Source organism: Giraffa tippelskirchi, chromosome X (assembly GCF_054371585.1).
Source record: "Giraffa tippelskirchi isolate mGirTip1 chromosome X, T2T-mGirTip1v1.2.pri, whole genome shotgun sequence".
Lineage (NCBI taxonomy): Eukaryota > Metazoa > Chordata > Mammalia > Artiodactyla > Giraffidae > Giraffa > Giraffa tippelskirchi.
In genome coordinates, this window is record NC_137289.1 from 76561311 (window position 1) to 76581721 (window position 20411).

At 35.5% G+C, this 20411-nt stretch overlaps 1 protein-coding gene across 1 annotated transcript in view; it reads right to left on the minus strand.

Moving 5' to 3' along the window:
- The window catches only part of APOOL (apolipoprotein O like), an 88963-nt gene that overhangs the window by 9386 nt on the left and 59166 nt on the right, over positions 1-20411 (minus strand). The window contains exons 3-8 of the mRNA XM_081566541.1: positions 17094-17213; positions 11582-11636; positions 9815-9913; positions 3704-3795; positions 2026-2139; positions 1731-1842 (exon numbers count right to left, since the gene is read on the minus strand). Of these exons, the coding sequence (XP_081422667.1) occupies positions 1731-1842; positions 2026-2139; positions 3704-3795; positions 9815-9913; positions 11582-11636; positions 17094-17213 (592 nt within the window). The remainder of the gene's footprint in view (positions 1-1730; positions 1843-2025; positions 2140-3703; positions 3796-9814; positions 9914-11581; positions 11637-17093; positions 17214-20411) is intronic.

Below are 20411 nucleotides of genomic sequence, written 5' to 3' on the forward strand. Positions count from 1 at the left end.
TTAAGATTAAGATTCACATTCTATCTTAAAACCTATGCTCATGATCACTGGAGAAGGCAATGGCAACCCACTCCAGTACTCTTGCCTGGAAAATCCCATGGACAGAGGAGCCTGATAGGCTGCAGTCCATGGGGTTGCAAAGAGTTGGACATGACTGAGTGACTTCACTTTCACTTTTCACTTTCATGCATTGGAGAAGGAAACGGCAACCCACTCCAGTGTTCTTGCTTGGAGAATCCCAGGGACAGGGGAGCCTGGTGGGCTGCCGTCTATGGGGTCGTACAGAGTCGGACACGACTGAAGCGACTTAGCAGCAGCAGCAGCAGTATGATCACTACTGGTTTTCACATAATGGACTTTTGGGATTGCATATGAAATGTGGAAATAATGAGTCTCAATTCTGGGTCTACTATATAATCAACCCTGAATGATATATGATAAGGATGAATAGTACTGAGTATCTCTCTCCTCTACATGTCTCCTTAGAATGCTTTTCATATGCCACATTACCTATGATAGGCAGGCAAAAGGTTCCAGAATACAGATGTGAGAAGAAAAGACATTGGCTAGGGATGGTCTGGTCCCATTGTTAAGCTGTAACATCTCCACAAAGATCCCTGGAGTTGACAGGCATTTAGAGAAATGACCAGATATATTATATACTTGAGGGAATATGGTCAACTGTGGATTATTCAGAGAGTCTAAAACCTGTATAACTTATCTTGATTAGAAAAGAGAGGTGACAGGAAAATAGTAAAACTCAAATCAGGTTTGTTACTCAGTGAGAGCTTTTATAAAGATTAAGTGACAGGGGAGGAGACTAAAATCTCCTCAGAGGAAATTAGAGACTAAAATCTTGTTTTAAATTAGATAATCTATATGCAAAGGAGGAGCTAGGATTTCAGTGTCAGGAGTATCTAGACTATAAACATAACTCTATTTGTAAACTATAATTTTGGGCAAGTTACTTAAGCTCCCTGAACCTCAGTCTATTCATCATAAAATAATTATAATTACATACACACCAGAGTTTTTTATTTTGCTTTTTGGGAGAGGATTGAATAACACATTTATAGCTCTTTGCCCCATGGCAGTTGCTCAGTAAAGGGCAGATATTTTCATTATTCTCTAATTCTCTACCTCTGAGGTGGTTCTATTTCCTTTGTAATAAGATGACTTGATGCATAGTATCATTTACTTAGTACAAATAAACCTACATAAGCCAATGACTGGTGAGTTTATGTGAATATACTATTGAAATGATATCTGTTTCTTTTTGATCACAGTAAAACCATGGTAGTATTTGTTTAGAAAGTATAACTGTCACATTTTGATCTCGCATAGTTGCCTGTATCTAATACTAGCAAAGATATTAGTATTATAATTTGTGCTATTTTTACTATTTTATGCTGGAAGTTTTCCTAGTATCTAAACTAAATAAAACTGACAGTGAAAGCAAAGACGGATGGGGATAGAACAAGAAATGGAAACCTGGTATTTCTTCTATGTAGATGTGACATATTGTTATAGCCTGTAAACTAGAAGAATCCAGAAAGACACATTTTCCTCTACCTGATTGAGAACCTCATAACCTAAAAAGATACACAGACTACAGATATGAGAAGGACAAAACATTTATGAAAACACATAAATAAATTCAAACTAATTATAATACTATAAAGTTATTTAAGAAAATAATAAATTTAAAAAATGAATTATTCCAAACAAACCTGATATAGATTTGGTCTTTGTTTCAGAGCTGAGTTCTGTTGGCAAAGGCACTGAATGTTTCAGGTTGTGAATTGTTTCTGCAGGTGTTTCTATTTCATCAGCGCTTCCTAGCTGTTTACCAAAAAGATTTTTCTTTCATAAGTAAATCATTTTAGTAAAAGAATAAAATATCCTAAAAAATTATAGCATGCAAGGTAGTATATTCCTTCATCTCTTTTCATTCCATCCTTGACCTCTGTCTAGGATATCCACCTAAACAAAACAGTCTATGTTTTTAGTCCATTTAAACTCTACCTTAGTTTTTTCTTTATGTTCAGGAAGTGACTCTTTTTTGTTGTTTTTTGTCCACAGTGATTTAACTGCTTCATACATTTGCTGGCTTGTAGCATATGCCTTTTTCCCAGCTACCTAATTAAAACAAAAAGTGAGTCAAATAATATAAATTTTTAAAAGTTAAAATAACAAATATTAAAAAATTTATGTCTGGTATTTTATATGAAAAACCAGGTCAGAATCAACAGTAAAGCTATAAGTCTCTAGATCATGATAACACAAAGCCTCATTTACTATATCTTATGCAAAAAATTATTTGCCTCACGATACATATTATTTTGAGGTGTGATTTTTTTAAAAAGCTTAACAACATGTCACAGAGATGTTTCCATATCAGTTTATATACCAGAAGATCTGCTTCTAATAGCTGCACAGTCTGTATTCTATAATGAACACATCATAATTCATTTAACAAATCCCCTATTGATGGGCATATGAGCATTATGATTTGTTTAACAAATCCCTTGATGATGGGCATCCTTTTTTTCTTTTGGCAATTATAACCACGCTGTAATTAGCACCCTTCCACAAATAACTGGGATCATATACCCTTGTTGTTATTCCTTGGGTATATCATTAAAGATGATATACATTTTAAGTTTTGATACTATTGCCACATTGCCTTCAGAAATTCAGCACTATACTGTAGCAATTTACACTCCCACCAAGAGTATATAACTATTTTCCAAACCAATTTCTCAGCAGCAATGTTATGAATCTTTTAAATCTTTGTCAAATGGAAAGGCTGAAAGCCAATATCTAAATGATCTTTTAAAATTGCATTTATTTGGTTGCTGATGAAGTTAAGCATGTTTAATACATTAGGCCATCTACATTTTTTATTTTGTGGACTGTTTGTTCATATACTTTCTTCATTTTCTTAGAGGGCATTGATTGTTTTCCTACTGATTTATAGAAGCTTTTAATATATAGAATGATATTATTTAGTCCTGTATTATATATGTGCAAGTAACTTTCCCAGTTTTTCATTTATCCTTTATCTTTGTATATGGCATACCATGATCAACAGAAATGTATGACTTTGATGTAGTATAATACATTAATTTTTTTTCTTTGATGGCTTCTGGCTTGTGTTTTAAGAAGGCCTTTCCTATCTCAAGATTATACAAAAATACCTTTCTGCTCTTCTAATATTTTATAGCATTATATTTTCTCATTATATCTTTATTCCACCTGCAATATTTTTGCATGATATTTGGTAAAGGTCGAAGTATTTTTCTGAAATGTCAATTATTCCAACACATTTCTTGAATAGTCCACCTCTTCTTTACACACTTATCTGAAATGCCACTTGTAGCTTAATTCTCAAACCAGCATTTATATTGTTGAATTATATTTTAACAAATTAATCCTATTTATTTGTGATAATCATGTAATTAACAATGGCATTAACAAGCTGAGATGCTAATGTGATTTTGCCAACAGAGTTGACATTTTGCCAACAGATTTAATACCAACTATATTTCCCTGAAAATTAAATGTTACAGGTACTGTGTGACATTTAAATATTGTCACACTGAGAATTTAAACAAATACTGAAATGAAGCTATCACTGAAAAAGAGTATTGTAAAGTTAAAAAAAAGAAAATAAACTATTAAAAAAAAAAAAAGAGCTTACCTTTGCAATTATTACTGATTGGACGGGGTAGCAAACAGTTGCTCCCAAAGTGGCCAATCCCAATGGATAAGCAATTCTCTTAAACCGAGAACCTGTAACATTCAAACAAACTATTAAACTCCAAACAGATGTTGCCATAGACTTGATGCTTTTATAACTTTAATGTTCTCTTTGTTCCCCTTTAAGCCATCATCCTATGCTAAGTTATTTTTTAGGTAAAAATACCAATCAAGATGAGAGGTAAAATGTCCTTAAGTATTACAGTTCATTTAATATCCCTTAGCTGTCATGTTCAATTTAAGAAAAGTATTCTCAATCTAACATTGATAATTACCTACACAAAGGGGGTTGATGATTATATTCTTTTTAAAAGCTAGACATTTTTTCATGTCCTAAGAAACCCAGAGTTGTAGCCACAGTCTTTCCAAGTTTGTAACACCATGTTAAACTGATATGGACTCTTTTCAGATAACTTTTTTTTTTTAACTAAGTCTCTAGAAAGCTGAAATGATACAACTAACTAATAAAGTTAAAGATTTTAAGAGGTACATAACTCCTTCATGTCACTGCTTTAGAATACTGACGTAATAATAATTGCAAGTAACTTGTAATAATTAATTCATTTCCACTACTGCCTTAATTAAGCATATAGGAGTCATTTTGAAACTTTGTTTAAAAGAGCAAAATTCTTCATAAAAAAATCTTCCAAATAGAACCTCACTAGGAACTTCATATATAAAATCTATAGACTTGAAGTTACTCTAGTTAGCCTGAGGAAGCAAAGCTCATTATCAAGCCCTACCTACATGGCTTTTCTGGTATTCCCATACTACCCCTGAACACTTTCATGGAACCCTAGATTCTACAGAATAGTTTGAAACCCACTACTCTAAGCCATAGCTTAGTTCAAACAGACTGTTAGTTCAAGATAGTATGTACCTTAAATGCTTGTCTGGGTACCCTTGACTCTAAATATGATCTGGGAAATTATTATAGATGATGGGATTTCTATTATGGTAAGTACCTTTATTCTCTGGAATAGAATTTCAACTCAATTTAAAAATGAGACAGTTTATCTGGTATATCAGTGAAATATACCAGTTTATCTGGTATATCAGAAAAATATACCAGGCAACTTGACAGTTTAGGGAAGATAAAACAAGATGTATTTCTCTATCTGATTTTGACTATTAGTAATGAGGCCTTCTACGTCATGTCTACAATAGACTGAGCATTGAGGGAGGTGGGTAGGTAAGCTGCTTCAACCTTTAGTTTTACTTTCCTTTAGATATAGACTGGTTTTGGTGATATTGGGAAAGAAGGTCTAATTATATTGAACTATGTCTTGCTCACTATTATTCTAATATCTGTAGTTTGGTTCTTGATTTTACTGACCTAATATTTCTTAATGTAGGTTTCCTTGACTCAGCCAAATTCTAATTCTGCTGCTCCTAAACTTGGAAGGTGGCAGTTTTTCCTTGATGTGTCATCTTATTTTATTTTTTATTTACTCTTTTTGTAGTTGCTATACTTTTTAAAATAATTTTAAAATTGAAGTATAACCATTTCTTTATTGATAGACATTGAATAGTATACCATTCTCTAATCAACTATCCAAATGTCTAGTGTATGAATATTGCATATGCTTGGATTTGTTCTGTTTTTTCATATGAATATATATCTATGGGAAAAAAATTGAAGTATGGTTAATTTACAATGTTGTGTTAGTTTCAGGTGTATAGCAAAGTGATCCAGCTATATATATTCTCTTTCAGATTCTTTTCCATTATTGGTTATTACAAGATATTGAATATAGTTCCCTGTGTTATATCATTGTTGTTTATCTAGTTTATATATAGTAGTGTGTACATGTTAATACCAAACTCCTAATTTCCCTCCCTCCCTCTTCCCCTTTATCCCCTTTGATAACTATAAGTTTGTTTTCTATGTCTATGATTCTATTTCTGTTTGTTAAATAAGTTCATTTATATCATTTAGATTCCACATATAAGTGATATCATATGATATTTGTCTTTCTCTTCGTCACTTACTATGATAATTTCTAGGTCCATCCATATTGCTGTAAATGGCATTATTTCATTCTTTTTTATGGCTGAGTAATAATATTCCATTTTCTCTGTGTGTATACATACACACATCACATATTCTTTATTATTTTAAATATTAAAAAGATTTGCATTCATCCTCTCTTGATATGAAAGGCCAGTTTACAAGAAAATAAATTGCATTTGTGTTCAACTGCCCTACTCCTATAAGTAGGAAATGACTCTAGACATAGTCACTAACTAGCTATGTAATATGTACTATGTAATCATTGAATGATTTCCTTTCTCTAGACCTCTATCTGTAGCATTATAGGATTACACTAAACCAACATCTTTCATACTTTTTTGACCATGACTCACACTGAAGAACAAATTTTGACCTATCTCTCTTTGTCTATTTCTATTTCTCTTTCACATACACACAAACACACACACACACACTACTGAAACAAAAGTTTCACAATATTTATCCATACTGAGTACAAACCACTCTTATATTTGCTATCCTCCTCTACTTTATTTTTGAATAAAATGCTTCCTGAGAGTCACCATATTTGTTTCACTACCTACTTATAAACTGAGCTCTGTAATTTAAAAAATACTGGGTTAGATTATTCTAGCTCTGACACTTGGAGTCATTGTGGATGACCTAAGGAACAGTTTCTCTTATAAGTGGATTATGAGAACTGAGTGATACACTGTGGCCAGTTTCCTTTAAAATTGAATTATTTGTCTTATTGTTACATATGGTGATCTTGGTTTTCAATGTCTTTCCTAACAAATAATTTATAATATGTATGCAATTAGAGGTTGCATATAGTGTTAGAATAAAAACTATGATACAAGGAGCCATTAATATTATCTATAAGGAAAGTGTTAGATCTATTGTGATAGATATATGGGCTATAGTAGAATGCTGGAATGTTCTTATAACTTACAGAGGTTTTATATCTGATTAGGTATACTTGGGTTAAGGCTACTTTAAGGACTAAAGCTGGGTAAACCAACCATAATGTATCTGATGTCAAACTCCAGGCTGGTTCAGAACTGTAGTTCAGCTGGTTTTAACCACATGTAATTTAGTTTGGAGATAATGACTGGCATTGGGAGACAGAGGATAAATGGAAGGTGCTCAAAATGGCTACTGACCAGAGAACTGACCAGCTTAGTAAGGGCTTAAGTGAGGAGGGGAGGCAGTAATTCCTATTGAGAGAGATTTTCATACCAGAGATGGAAGATGGGCAAAAACAAAATTCACCATGTGCTTATAAGAGTTATTTAATGATGTGCAGAAAAGAGTTAACATATGCCCAAGACTGCTGTTAGTAAGGTATGCTTGCAAGACTGGCCATTGGCTGGCACATGGAAACCTGACTGGTAAGTAGTTCACTACACTAACAGAAAATGTTTCCTGAATCACAAGAATGGTTCACTTCAGTTCAGTTGCTCAGTCGTGTCTAACTCTTCACAACCCCATGGACCACAGTACACCAGGCTTCCCTGTCCATCACCAACTCCCGGAGTTTACTTAAACTCATGCGCATCAAGTCAGTGATGCCATCCAACCATCTCATCCTCTGTCGTCCCCTTTTCCTCTCGCCTTCAATCTTTCCCAGCATCAGGGTCTTTTCCAATGAGTCAGTTCTTCACATCAGGTGGCCAAAGTATTGGAGTTTCAGCTTTAGCATCAGTCCTTCCAATGAATATTCAGGACTGACTTCCTTTAGGATTGACTGGTTGGGTCTCCTTTCAGTCCAAGGGACTCTTAAGAGTCTTCTCCAACACCACGATTCAAAAGCATCAATTCTTCGGCGCTCAGCTTTCTTTATAGTCCAACTCTCACAAATAACATGGTTTATACTGAACAACTATTGATACTTTCCTTCTGGGAGTCTGGAATCTTGGTACATGCCAGACAGACAGTGTTTATATGACTAGCCTACAATAATAGCCTTGGTCACTCAGTCTCTAATGAGCTTCTCTGACTGACATCTCATAAGTATTGTCACAATTCATTAGTGGAGGAATTAGGTGCATCTTATGACTTATACTAGGAGCCTGGCGTGCTACAGTCCATAGGGTCACAAAGAGTTGGACATGACTGAAGTGACTGAGCACGCACACATGACTCACATGACTCTACTGGGAGAAAACTCCTGGAAGTTTGTAATTCGTTTCCTCTAAGCTTTGCCTGATGTATCTTTTCCCTTTGTTGATTTTACTTTGCATCCTTTCAATGGAATAAATCTCAGCCATGAACATGACTATAGGTTGAATCCTCTAAGTCTTCTGAGCTAACCATCAAACCTGGGAGTGGCTGTGGGGACTCTCTCTGTACAAGTGATATAGTGAGAAGGAAGGACAAAGTTGGTAGAGATACAGAGTACAAGGATGAAAAGAAATCAAATATATTAACCCTCATGTGCTGAATTAGAGTAGTGAGTGAGTTATCTACTACAAAATCTCCAATCCCAGCTAGCTGATGTCAGTTCCAACAACCTTGATCAGGATGAGACCAAGAGGGAATAAAATTTTTCTGAGATATATCAGTATCTCTGTCTCAATTTCTTAATATAGTCCCCCAAATATGGGTGTTCACAACTAAGCAGAGAAAAGCAGTTTGAGTGGTTAGTATACATTATTATATAAATGTAAAATTTTCAAGATCTTTTTTTAATAGCTAATAATCTTGTCAAAAATAATGTTATCTAAAAGATGAAAAACAAAATGATAAATTACAATTTTAATAGGAACAGCTATATATTTTTCAAATTTTATTTTTAAAAAACTATTCAGGAAATTCAACTTTTGGGGGGGGTTAGTTCTATCCATCTTAATATATGTACAGAGTCATGAAACCACTACTACAATCAGGATATGTTCTATCACTCCTAAAAAATTATCTCATGCTATCCCTTTGTAGTCACACCTTTTCCCCACTCCTAACCCCTGTGAACCACTGACTTATTTTTTGTCACTAAAGTTTTGACTTTTTGAGAATAATATCATTATTCAAATAATCATACATTGTGCAACTTTTTAAGACTGGCTTCTTTAACTCAGATTCATCAAGACTGTTGTACGTGTCAATGGTTCATTCCTTTTGTTCCTAAGTAGTATTCCTTTGTATGAATGTGCCATAGATTAGTTCATTGTTGAAAGACATTTAGGTTGTTTGCAGCTTTCGGTGGTTATGAATGGAGTTACTATAAATACACCAGGGAAGCCTGGCATGCTGCAGCTCATGGGGTCGCAAAGAGTCAGACATGACTGGGCGAATGAACAACAACAATGGCAACTATAAATATTAGTGTACAGGTTCTCCAGAGTAAATACCCAGTGGGAATACTGGATCTCATAGTAACTACATGTTTAACTTTATGAGAAACTGTCAGGCTATTTTCCAGAATGGCTATCTCATTTTGTATTCCCACCAAAAGTGTACAAAAGTGTCAGTTGCTCTACACTCTCAACTACATTTTGTATGAGCATTCTTCTTAATTTGAGATATTCTAATAGGTATGTATTGTTATCTCACTGTATCTTTTTTAAAAAATTATTTATTTTTTAATTGAAGGATAATTGCTCTACAGAATTTTGTTGTTTTCTGTCAAACATCAACAAGAATCAGCCATAGGTGCACCCATATCCCCTCCCTCCTGAGCCTCCCTCCCATCTCCCTCCCCATCGAACCCTTCTAGATTGTTATAGAGTTCCCTGAATCATACAGCAAATTCCCACTGGCTATCTATTTAACATATGGTATTTAAGTTTCCATGTTACTCTCATCATACATCTCACTCACTGTAGTTTTAATTTGCATTTCCCTAATAACTAACTTCTTTTGGAATCACTGTATTTCTAAAAACACAAAAAAGTCTTTGTGAAAGTAAACTAAACACACGGTACTATAGAATCTAAAAAATTTTTACATTAGCCTATCCTAGTAATATTCAATAAGGGATATGAGGTTTTCCTGTAGCTGTAAAATTCAGAAATTAGTATAATAGCATTGAAAGAGGGAATATATATATTTTAACCTTACCTTTTCTTGCTGAAATGAAGCCTGCCAATCCTGAAACTGTAATCACTCCAATTTTTGGAAGAAAATCTCGAGGTGGATTCTTCAGATATACATATGCATCTCAAGAAATCAGTTAAAAATTAATATGACTAACTTACTATAATTAAGCATTCATATCAGTATGATGAAAAGTTAAGAGATTTGCTAAGATAATAGCAGATGATTTAAACATTCGCGAGAGCCAACTCATTGGAAAAGACCCTGATGCTGGGAAAGATCAAAGACAAAAGGAGAAGGGGATGAGAGGGGATGAGATGGTTGAATGGTATCACTGGCTCAATGGATGTGAGTTTGAGCAAACTCCAGGAGATACTGAAGGACAGAGGAGCCTGGCATGCTACAGTCCATGGGGTTGCAAACAGCTGGACAAGGCTTAGTGACTGAACAACAACAAAAAGAACTACACAAAATAATGATTTGAGCAGCAACTTAAAAAGCCAGTTATAATAGTTACCTGCTAGAAAATAAAAATCTTCCTTCCACAGCTTATTTAATAGCATTTGTTTTCTTAATAGAGGTGATTATTACACTTTAATGAAATATAATGCTAGAGTGCACACCTTAAGATGGATTACTATAAAGTAAATTCCTGATTGTGTATGCACAATAATGGAAATGCTTCTGGGCTTATCTATTTAAACAATGGTAGGATCAAGAAAGAATTGAAATAGATACTTTATTAAATAACTTTGAACAAGGCTCTAGGAAAACATGCAGCTACTACACTCTGCTTGTCACACTACTCCTCAGTAACCTCAGAGTAGTTGTTGCTCTCAGTTAAAACCAATGGTCAGAGTACAGACAGAAAATAGATGGAGAGTGGGTAGAGGTCCAGATTTCTTGACTTTTTTATATGTTTATATGGTTTCTGGCTCCATGCAACCCCCAAAAACACTCTTCTATCATAATTATTTAATTATTTAATGGAGTCCATTTATTTAATATTCCTAAAGGCTGATGAGGCATATAACTTGGAATTGATTGGAATTAATCTCTACACACTTTATATGATGATACATATACAGGGTATCAATATCAGCGACATTTAAAAATTTTAGCTAATTTTTCTGTCCCTACCCCCCATACACATTTATTTTGACAACTGACTTAGGCTAAGAAGGGAGCTATATCTGCTGCCAAACTCCATTATCAAATTAACAAGTCAAATACAATTGTTTTCCAACATTAGCTCAAATATTCTAGGGTGACTAATTGAAGTACCGTTTCCGAGCAATTGGTAGCAAATTACTATGTATTTTAACAGCAAACAGTACTTATTTAAACTAACTAATAATAATGGAGATAATATTTCTAGTTTATGGTTTATGAGTATGCAATATGGGTTTTGTAGCCAAAACAGTTTGAGTCCAGGTGTTGCCACTTACTAGCTATGTGACCTTGGTAATCCACTTAAACCTTCTAAACCACAGGTTCCTCATCTATAAAATGGGAGTAAGTATAATACCAACATTCACAGGTTTGCTACAAAATTAAATTAGATAAATTATGTAAAATGCTTATTATAGTGCCTCAGCATATAATTAATAATTGCTAAATAAATAATGGACACCATTGCTTTATTATTGTCATAAAGTGCTATCTGGAGTATCTTCTGAGTTGGTAAAACATGATAATGGATAACATTTCAAGTTTGTTTTCTCACATGTAAACCCTGAAAGTTAAGAAGACAATAGAACATTTCAGAATAGAGATGGTTCACTCACCTACCTTTTCCAAATTGCACTGTATCCATTATCCCATTTTTCACAAAGACATAAACACCCTAAGTAAAAAAGGGGGGAAAAGGACATCTGTATTTTTGAAGATGTTGATAATTAGATCAAATAGCCCACATCTCTGAGAGTGTATGAAATTTCACCAAAATAAATCTAGCTTCTCTATTTATTATCTATCAGGACACTTGAACTTAGCTTCTCTTGCTTTTCATCTATTTAACATGGATAATACATGTTATTATTTTCCTCATATAAATGGGTAAAGTAATGCCTAGAAAATAATCAGAGCAGCTGACAGAAAAGTTATTACAGAAATACAAAGATTTATCATCTTATGTTATGACAGTTTAGAAAAATGAATGGAATTTTTAAAAAGCATGAAGAGAGGTACATTTCAGCTTAGAAGCAACATCTGATTAATAAACATGTAACAGCAACAACATTAATGATTTGTGGAGAAAACAACAAAAAGCCTAAACAAAGTGCTTCATCTTCTCCCTTTTTCTTAGTGTACATTCAGTTCAGTTCAGTCACTCAGTTGTGTCCGACTTTTGTGACACCATGGACTGCAGCACGCCAGGCTTCCCTGTCCATCACCAACTCCTGGAACTTACTCAAACTCATGTCCATCGAGTCAGAGATGCCATACAACATCTCATCCTCTGTTGTCCCCTTCTCCTCACTCCTTCAATCTTTCCCAGCATCAGGGTCTTTTCAAATCAGTCAGTTCTTCGCATCAGGTGGCCAAAGTATTGGAGATGCAGCTTCAGCATAAGTCCTTCCAATAAATATTCAGGACTGATTTCCTTTAAGATGGACTGGTTTGATATCCTTGCAGTCCAAGGGACTCTCAAGAGTCTTCTCCAACACCACAGTTCAAAAACATCAATTCTTTGGCGCTCAACTCTCCCATGCATACATGACTACTGGAAAAACCATAGCATTGACTATATGGACCTTGTCAGCAAAGTAATGTCTCTGCTTTTAATATGCTGTCTAGGTTTGTCATAGCTTTTCTTCCAAGGAGCAAGTGTCTTTTAATTTCATGGCTGCAGTCACCATCTGCAGTGATTTTGGAGCCCAAGAAAATAAAGTTTGTCACTGCTTCCATTGTTTCCCCGTCTATTTGCCATGAAGTGATGAGACCGAATGCCATGATCTTAGTTTTTCGAATGCTGAGTTTTATAGTGTGCATTAGAAAAATAAGACATTTATCTTACGAGAGAAATCATCCTTCACAGACTGCTGTCCATCTTGTTTTTTCAATAGGAACATAAATTCTCTGCAAATCAAGATCATATCAACCCATTGGAGAGATTAAAGCTTTAAGTCAAATTACTCCTAAATCAGAAAGAGAAATTAAGGAAACAATACCATTCACCATTGCAACAAAAAGAATAAATACTTAGGAATAAATCTACCTAAAGAAACAAAAAACTTACATATAGAAAACTATAAAACACTGATGAAAGAAATCAAAGAGGACACAAACAGATGGAGAAATATACCATGTTCATGGATTGGAAGAATTAATATAGTGAAAATGAGTATACTACCCAAAGCAATCTATAGATTCAATGCAATCCCTATCAAGCTACCAATGGTATTTTTCACAGAACTAGAACAAATCATTTCACAATTTGTATGGAAATATAAAAAACCTCGAATAGCCAAAGCAATCTTGAGAAAGAAGAATGGAACTGGAGGAATCAACCTGCCTGACTTCAGGCTCTACTACAAAGCCACAGTCATCAAGACAGTATGGTACTGGCACAAAGATAGAAATATAGATCAATGGAACAAAATAGAAAGCCCAGAGATAAATCCACGCACCTATGGACACCTTATCTTCGACAAAGGAGGCAAGAATATACAATGGAGAAAAGACAATCTCTTTAACAAGTGGTGCTGGGAAAACTGGTCAACCACTTGTAAAAGAATGAAACTAGAACCCTTTCTAACACCATACACAAAAATAAACTCAAAATGGATTAAAGATCTAAACGTAAGACCAGAAACTATAAAACTGCTAGAGGAAAACATAAGCAAAACACTCTCCGACATAAATCACAGCAGGATCCTCCATGACACACCTCCCAGAATATTGGAAATAAAAGCAAAAATAAACAAATGGGACCTAATTAAAATTGAAAGCTTTTGCACAACAAAGGAAACTATAAGCAAGGTGAAAAGACAGCCTTCAGAATGGGAGAAAATAATAGCAAACGAAGCAACAGACAAACAATTAATCTCAAAAATATACAAGCAACTCCTGCAGCTGAATTCCAGAAAAATAAACGACGCAGTCAAAAAATGGGCCAAAGAACTAAACAGACGTTTCTCCAAAGAAGACATACAGATGGCTAACAAACACATGAAAAGATGCTCAACATCACTCATTATTAGAGAAATGCAAATCAAAACCACAATGAGGTATCATTTCACACCAGTCAGAATGGCTGCTATCCAAAAGTCTACAAGAAATAAATGCTGGAGAGGGTTTGGAGAAAAGGGAACCCTCTTACACTGTTGGTGGGAATGCAAACTAGTACAGCCACTATGGAGAATACTGTGGAGATTCCTTTAAAAACTGGGAATAGAACTGCCACACGACCCAGCAATCCCACTGCTGGGCATACACACTGAGGAAACCAGAATTGAAAGAGACACATGTACCCCAATGTTCATCGCAGCACTGTTTACAATATCCAGGACATGGAAGCAACCTAGATGTCCATCAGCAGACGAATGGATAAGGAAGTTGTGGTACATATACACAATGGAATATTACTCAGCCATTAAACAGAATATATTTGAATCAGTTCTACTGAGATGGTTGAAACTGGAGGCCATTATACAGAGTGAAGTAAGCCAGAAAGAAAAACACCAATACAGTATACTAATGCATATATATGGAATTTGAAAGATGGTAACGATAACCCTATATGCGAGACAGAATAAGAGACACAGATGCATAGAACAGTCTTATGGACTCTGAGGGAGAAGGTGAGGGTGGGATGTTCTGAGCGAATAGCATTGAAACATGTATATTATCACATGTGAAACAGAACACCATTCCAGGTTCGATGCATGAGACAATGCTCAGGGCTGGGGCAGTGGGATGACCCAGAGGGATGGGATGGGGAGGGAGGTGGGAGGGGGGCTCAGGATGGGGAACACATGTAAACCCATGGCTGATTCATGTCAGTGTATGGCAAAAACCACTACAATATTGTAAAGTAATTAGCCCCCAACTAAAATAATTAAATTTATTTAAAAAAATTAAAAAAAAAATCAAATTACTCCTTTTACCTGTTTCTATTTTAATAAAACAAATATTGTTACACACATTTTTTTCAATAGGTATTATCTCAATTACATCAGAAGAAAAATGAAGGTATGGAAAAATTTACCAGTACCAATTGCCCATTGTCATGCTGTACTCTATCAATGGAACTACAAAACACAGTGTAAATATATAGTCTCCTTCTATGAACTAGATGCTATGAAATCATGGAATAAAAACAACAAAAGAAAACAACGACAACAGTAAAAGATTTTCAAAGCAAAGAAAATAGAAATAATTATATTAAATAAGAAATAAATAAGTTATTGCTATTGACAAAGAATTCGTAACTTTGTCTCAGATACTTCATGATTATCCGGTGCAGAACCTGTTCATTGTGTTTTAAAACTGTACAAACCAACAAGTACCGTAATTGCCACTGAGCTATTTCTCCTTAGGGATTGTCTCTTGAGAAAATGTTACCTTCGAATTTATAACACTTACTGACCAGTTGATTGGGAATCATGTAACTGTTGAGGAAGAAAACTAGTCACTTCTTCTGGGAAGTTTTCCTTAGCTGTGTTTAGGAATTCACTTTTACCACTGGAGGTCACTGCTACCTAAATTTCAAACACTAAGGAACAGGAATAGAAAATGAATTTGCCCTCCATTATTCTAAGTTTAATTCAGGACGGAATTTGAGTTCGAGGTAAGTTTTAGAGAGTAGATTATTTTTTAAGGGAAAATTAGAGAGGAAATGTTTACATTGAAGATGAAATGCATTTGAAAGCACCCTCCTTCAACCTATTCAGTTCAGCATATTAACAGAATAAAAAGTTATTTTGGTCTTAAATTGGGTGACGGTAACAACAGCAATTTAACGATCTCTCAGGAACAATTTCCCTCACTGAAAACAACTTTGAGAACACTATGGAAAATGAGCTCTCAAGAGATTTCAGTCTGAATCTTCCAGATGTTGACATATAGCCTCAGGGGCATGATTCAGACCCTATTAGTTAAGCTATTTATTGCTAAGACCAAACTATAGTCAAACTATTAAGAGTGTATTAAAAGTCTATCAGAATTGTTTGACAGGCATAAAATAAAACACCACATATTCATCAGATGTTTGAAATACCAGCTGAAATAACCATAGTTCACAGATTTGATATTTAAGAAGATTAGAATTTTCTTTCTAAAAAGAATGGATTAGAAACAAAAAAGGCACAAGGGTTCACAGTTGGATAGGTTAGATTTGAGGAAAAGTTGTGTGGTTATTAGGTCACAATGATTAAAATAATAGTACTGACATTATCCCTATGACATTGACACTGGAAATGTTGATGCTAGCACATATCTATGTGGATGTGATGATAATGAAACAGCAGAATGCACTAGCTTATTCCACCATTCTACTGCTGGATAGTGTTGATTCAAAGCTAAGTATTAAAATAAGGTAATTCTATTTTGCCCAATATATGACTACAGTCAGAAACGTCTTATGAACCAAACCCAAGATGTGAACATTTTGCTCAGTCAAATAAAGAACAGTGCAGAAGTAACCTCAGGACTTCATGTAAAAACTCAAGCAATGTTTTGTACATGCCGTGTGACATAAATGCTTGTTGAACTTCTTTAATCTATGTAGTAGTGGTAGAGTACATTTTATATGGCCACAAATTTTTGGCTGCTACTCATACTGAGAGATGGTATCTAATTTCTCTCCCATAAAAATTGGGTTGGCCTTAGTGACTTTATTTAACAACAAAATGTTGTACAAGTAACCTTCCTGGACATCTTAAGATAGGTAAGAAGCTTGGTGAATTGTGACTAGGGCCTCTTGTAACATTTTCTCTAGAAGCCCTGAACTGTCCATATAAGTTATCTGACTACCTGAGGCTGGGTGTAGACCAGCCTTATAGCCATCTGTGACAAGGTGCCAGCGATGAGAATGAAGCAGTCTTGGACCCTCTAGATCAGTCCATTCACCCGATGAATACCACTGAGTGACCTTTGTCAATACTATATGCAACAGAAGAATCAGCTACGTGAAGTATGATTAAATTTCTGACTCACAAAATCATGAGTTAGAATAGTTACTATTTTAAACCATTAAGTTTTGGGGCACTTTGTTACACATCAGTGGATAACTGGAGCAATTGTTATGTAAGACAAACGAGAACCCTCTGATATAAAACCACTGTCAGAATTCACTTACCTTGCACCAGCCAATATAACGACCAGTTGTAGTGCGAATGGATGCAAAGCCCATTTGTAAATGACCAGGCTGCTCTTCAACATATTTAGACTGGAGAGGTGGTGCAGTATATATGGGGAGCTAGAAGGGAAAAAATTCATGTCAAAAATATAAAATAGCTGGACTTCTTCTTCCAGCATATGGCAGAATAAGAATCCTTATCAACTTTCCTACTGAAAACAACTGAAAAATGCTGATAAAATCTATTTTGTGTGTGTGCTAGGTCACTTCAGTCACGTCCGACTCTTTGCGACCCTATGGACTATGTAGCCCGCCAGGTTCCTCCAGGCAAGAATACTGGAGTGGGTTGCCATGCCCTCCTCCAAGGGATCTTCCTGACCCAGGGATCAAATCTTCATCTCTTATGTTTCCTGCATTGGCAGGCGAGTTCTTTACCACTAACACCACCTGGGAAGACCAAAATATATTTTAAGCCATCTTAAATGCAGGAATAACCTGGTAACCTGTTTATAAAGACTATTCAAAAGCCAGACATTAAGTGAAGGCAAAAATGCAGAGATGAACAACAAAACCAGCTTTTACCTTGATGTCATTTGCTGTGAAACAGATGGTTAATGGATCAGAAAACAAAACCCAGAATGAGCTTGAGGTGGGCAATCTTACTGGAGACCCTTTAAAAACGGGCATCTCAAGGTGCTGCATCCCAAATTAAGATTGAGCTAGAAATAAACATTTCACTGCAAAGGACTGTTAGGATAACTGATTGTCTCAAAGACTGGTCACTGAGTAGAGAAGAAAGAACATTTCCTAAGAATTGGCAGTCACAAGTGAGAACTCATCAACTACAGCATAAAACTATTTTTATAATCTAAGAAATCTCAAATCAAGTATACATGTAATGTGCTCCCAGGCTGGTATCCCCCACAGATATGTAGCAGATGCAAATGAACAGATCCTCTCTGGAGGAAGCCACCCAGATCTCAAAGAATTAGACTTTAAAGGTATAAGAAATATGAAACCACAATTTTGAAAAATTTTAAAAATTCAAAGAAGCAAAATTAGGGATTCTTGCCCACAGTAGTAGATATAATGGTTATCTGAATTAAATCCACCCATTCCTGTTCATTTTAGTTCACTGATTCCTAAAATGTTGATGTTCACTCTTGCCCATCACTATTGCCATATCCTCCTTGACCATGTCCAATTTACCTTGATTCATGAACCTAACATTCCAAGTTCCTATGTACTATTTTTGTCTACAGGATCAGAATTTACTTTCAACACCATACCCATTCACACCTGAGCATCGTTTCTGCTTTAGCCCAGACAATTCATTCTTTCTAGAGCTATCTCTCTGCTCTTCCCCAGTAGCATGTTGGACACCTACCGACTTGGGGTGCTCATCGTCCAGAGTCATATATTTTTCCCTTCTCATACTGTTCATGGGTTCTCGAGGCAACAATACTGAAGTGGTTTGCCATTCCCTTCTCCAGTGGACAACATTTTGCCAGAACTCTACACCATGACCCATTCATATTTGGTGACAAGAGTCCGAAATGCAGTACATGGGTACAATCTCAAAAATGACAGAATAATCTCAGTTTGTTCACAAGGCAAACCATTCAGTATCACAGTAATCCAAATCTATGCCTCAACCACTAATGCTGAAGAAGCTGAAGTTGTATGGTTATATGAAGACCTACAAGACTTTCTAGAACTAACATCAAAAAAAAAAAAAAGATGTCCTTTTTACCGTAGGGGATTGGAATGCAAAAGTATGAAGTCAAGAGTTACCTGGATTAACAGGCAAGCTTGGCCTTGGGAGTACAAAATGAACTAGAGCAAAGGCTAATAGAGTTTTGCTACAAGAAGACAATGGTCATAGCAAACACTTCTTCAAACAACACAAGTGATGACTCTACACAGGGACATCACCCGATGGTCAATACCAAAATCAGATTATATTCTTTGAAGCCAAAGATGGAGAAGCAAAAACAAGACCAGGAGCTGACTGTGGCTCAGATCATGAGCTCCTTATTGAAAAATTCAGGCTTAAATTGAAGAAAGTGGAGAAAATCACTAGATCATTCAGGTATGACCTAAATCAAATTCATTATGATTATACAGTGGAGGTGACAAATAGATTCAAGGGATCAGATCTGATAGAGTGCTTGAAGAACTACGGATGGGGGTTTGCAACATTGTATAGGAGGTCGTGACCAAAATCATTCCACAGAAAAAGAAATGCAAGAAGGCAAAATGGTTGTCTGAGGAGGTCTTAGAAACAGCTGAGAAAAGAAGAAAAGCAGAAGGCAAATTAGAAAGGGAAAGACATACCCAACTGAATGCATAGTTCCAGAGAGTAGAAAGGAGAGGTAAGAAAGCCTTCCTAAGCCAACAATGAAAAGAAATAGAGGAAAATAAATGGGAAAGACTAGATATCTCTTTAAGAAAACTGGAGATATCAAGGGAATATTTCATGCAAAGATGGGCACTACAAAGAACAGAAATGGTAAGGACTTAACAGGAGCAGAAGAGATTAAGAAGAGGTAGCAAAAATACACAGAAGAACTATACAAAAGTCTTAAGACCTGGATAACCATGATGTTGTGGTCACTCACCTAGAGCCAGACATCCTGGAGCATGAAGTCAAGTGGGCCTTAGGAAGCATTACTACAAACAAAGCTAGTGAAGGTGATGAAATTCCAGCAGAGCTATTTAAAATCCTAAAAGATGATGCTGTTAAAGTGCTGCACTCCATATGCCAATAAATTTCAAAAACTCCTCAATGGCCATAGGACTGGAAAAGGTCTGTTTTCATCCCAATCTCAAAGACAGACAATGCCAAAGAATGTTCAAACTATAGTACAACTACATTCATTTCGCATGCTAGCAAGGTAATGCTCAAAATCCTTCAACCCAGACTTCAGCAGTACATGAACTGAAAAATTCCAGATGTACAAGCTGGATTTAGAAAAGGCAGAATTATCAGAACACAAATTGCTGACATCCGTTGGATCATAGAAAAAGCAAGAGAATTCCAGAAAAAATATCCACTTCTGCTTTATTGACTACGCCAAAGCCTTTAATTGTGTGGATCACAACTGTGGAAAATTCTTAAAGAGATGGGAATACCAGACCACCTTACTGGTCTCCTCAGAAACCTGTATGCAGGTCAAGAAGCAACAATTAGTACTGGACATAGAACATGGACTGGTTCAAAATTGGGAAAGGAGTATGTCACAGCTGTATATTGTCATACTGCTTATTTAACTTATATGTAGATTACATCATATGAAATGACAGGCTGGATGAATC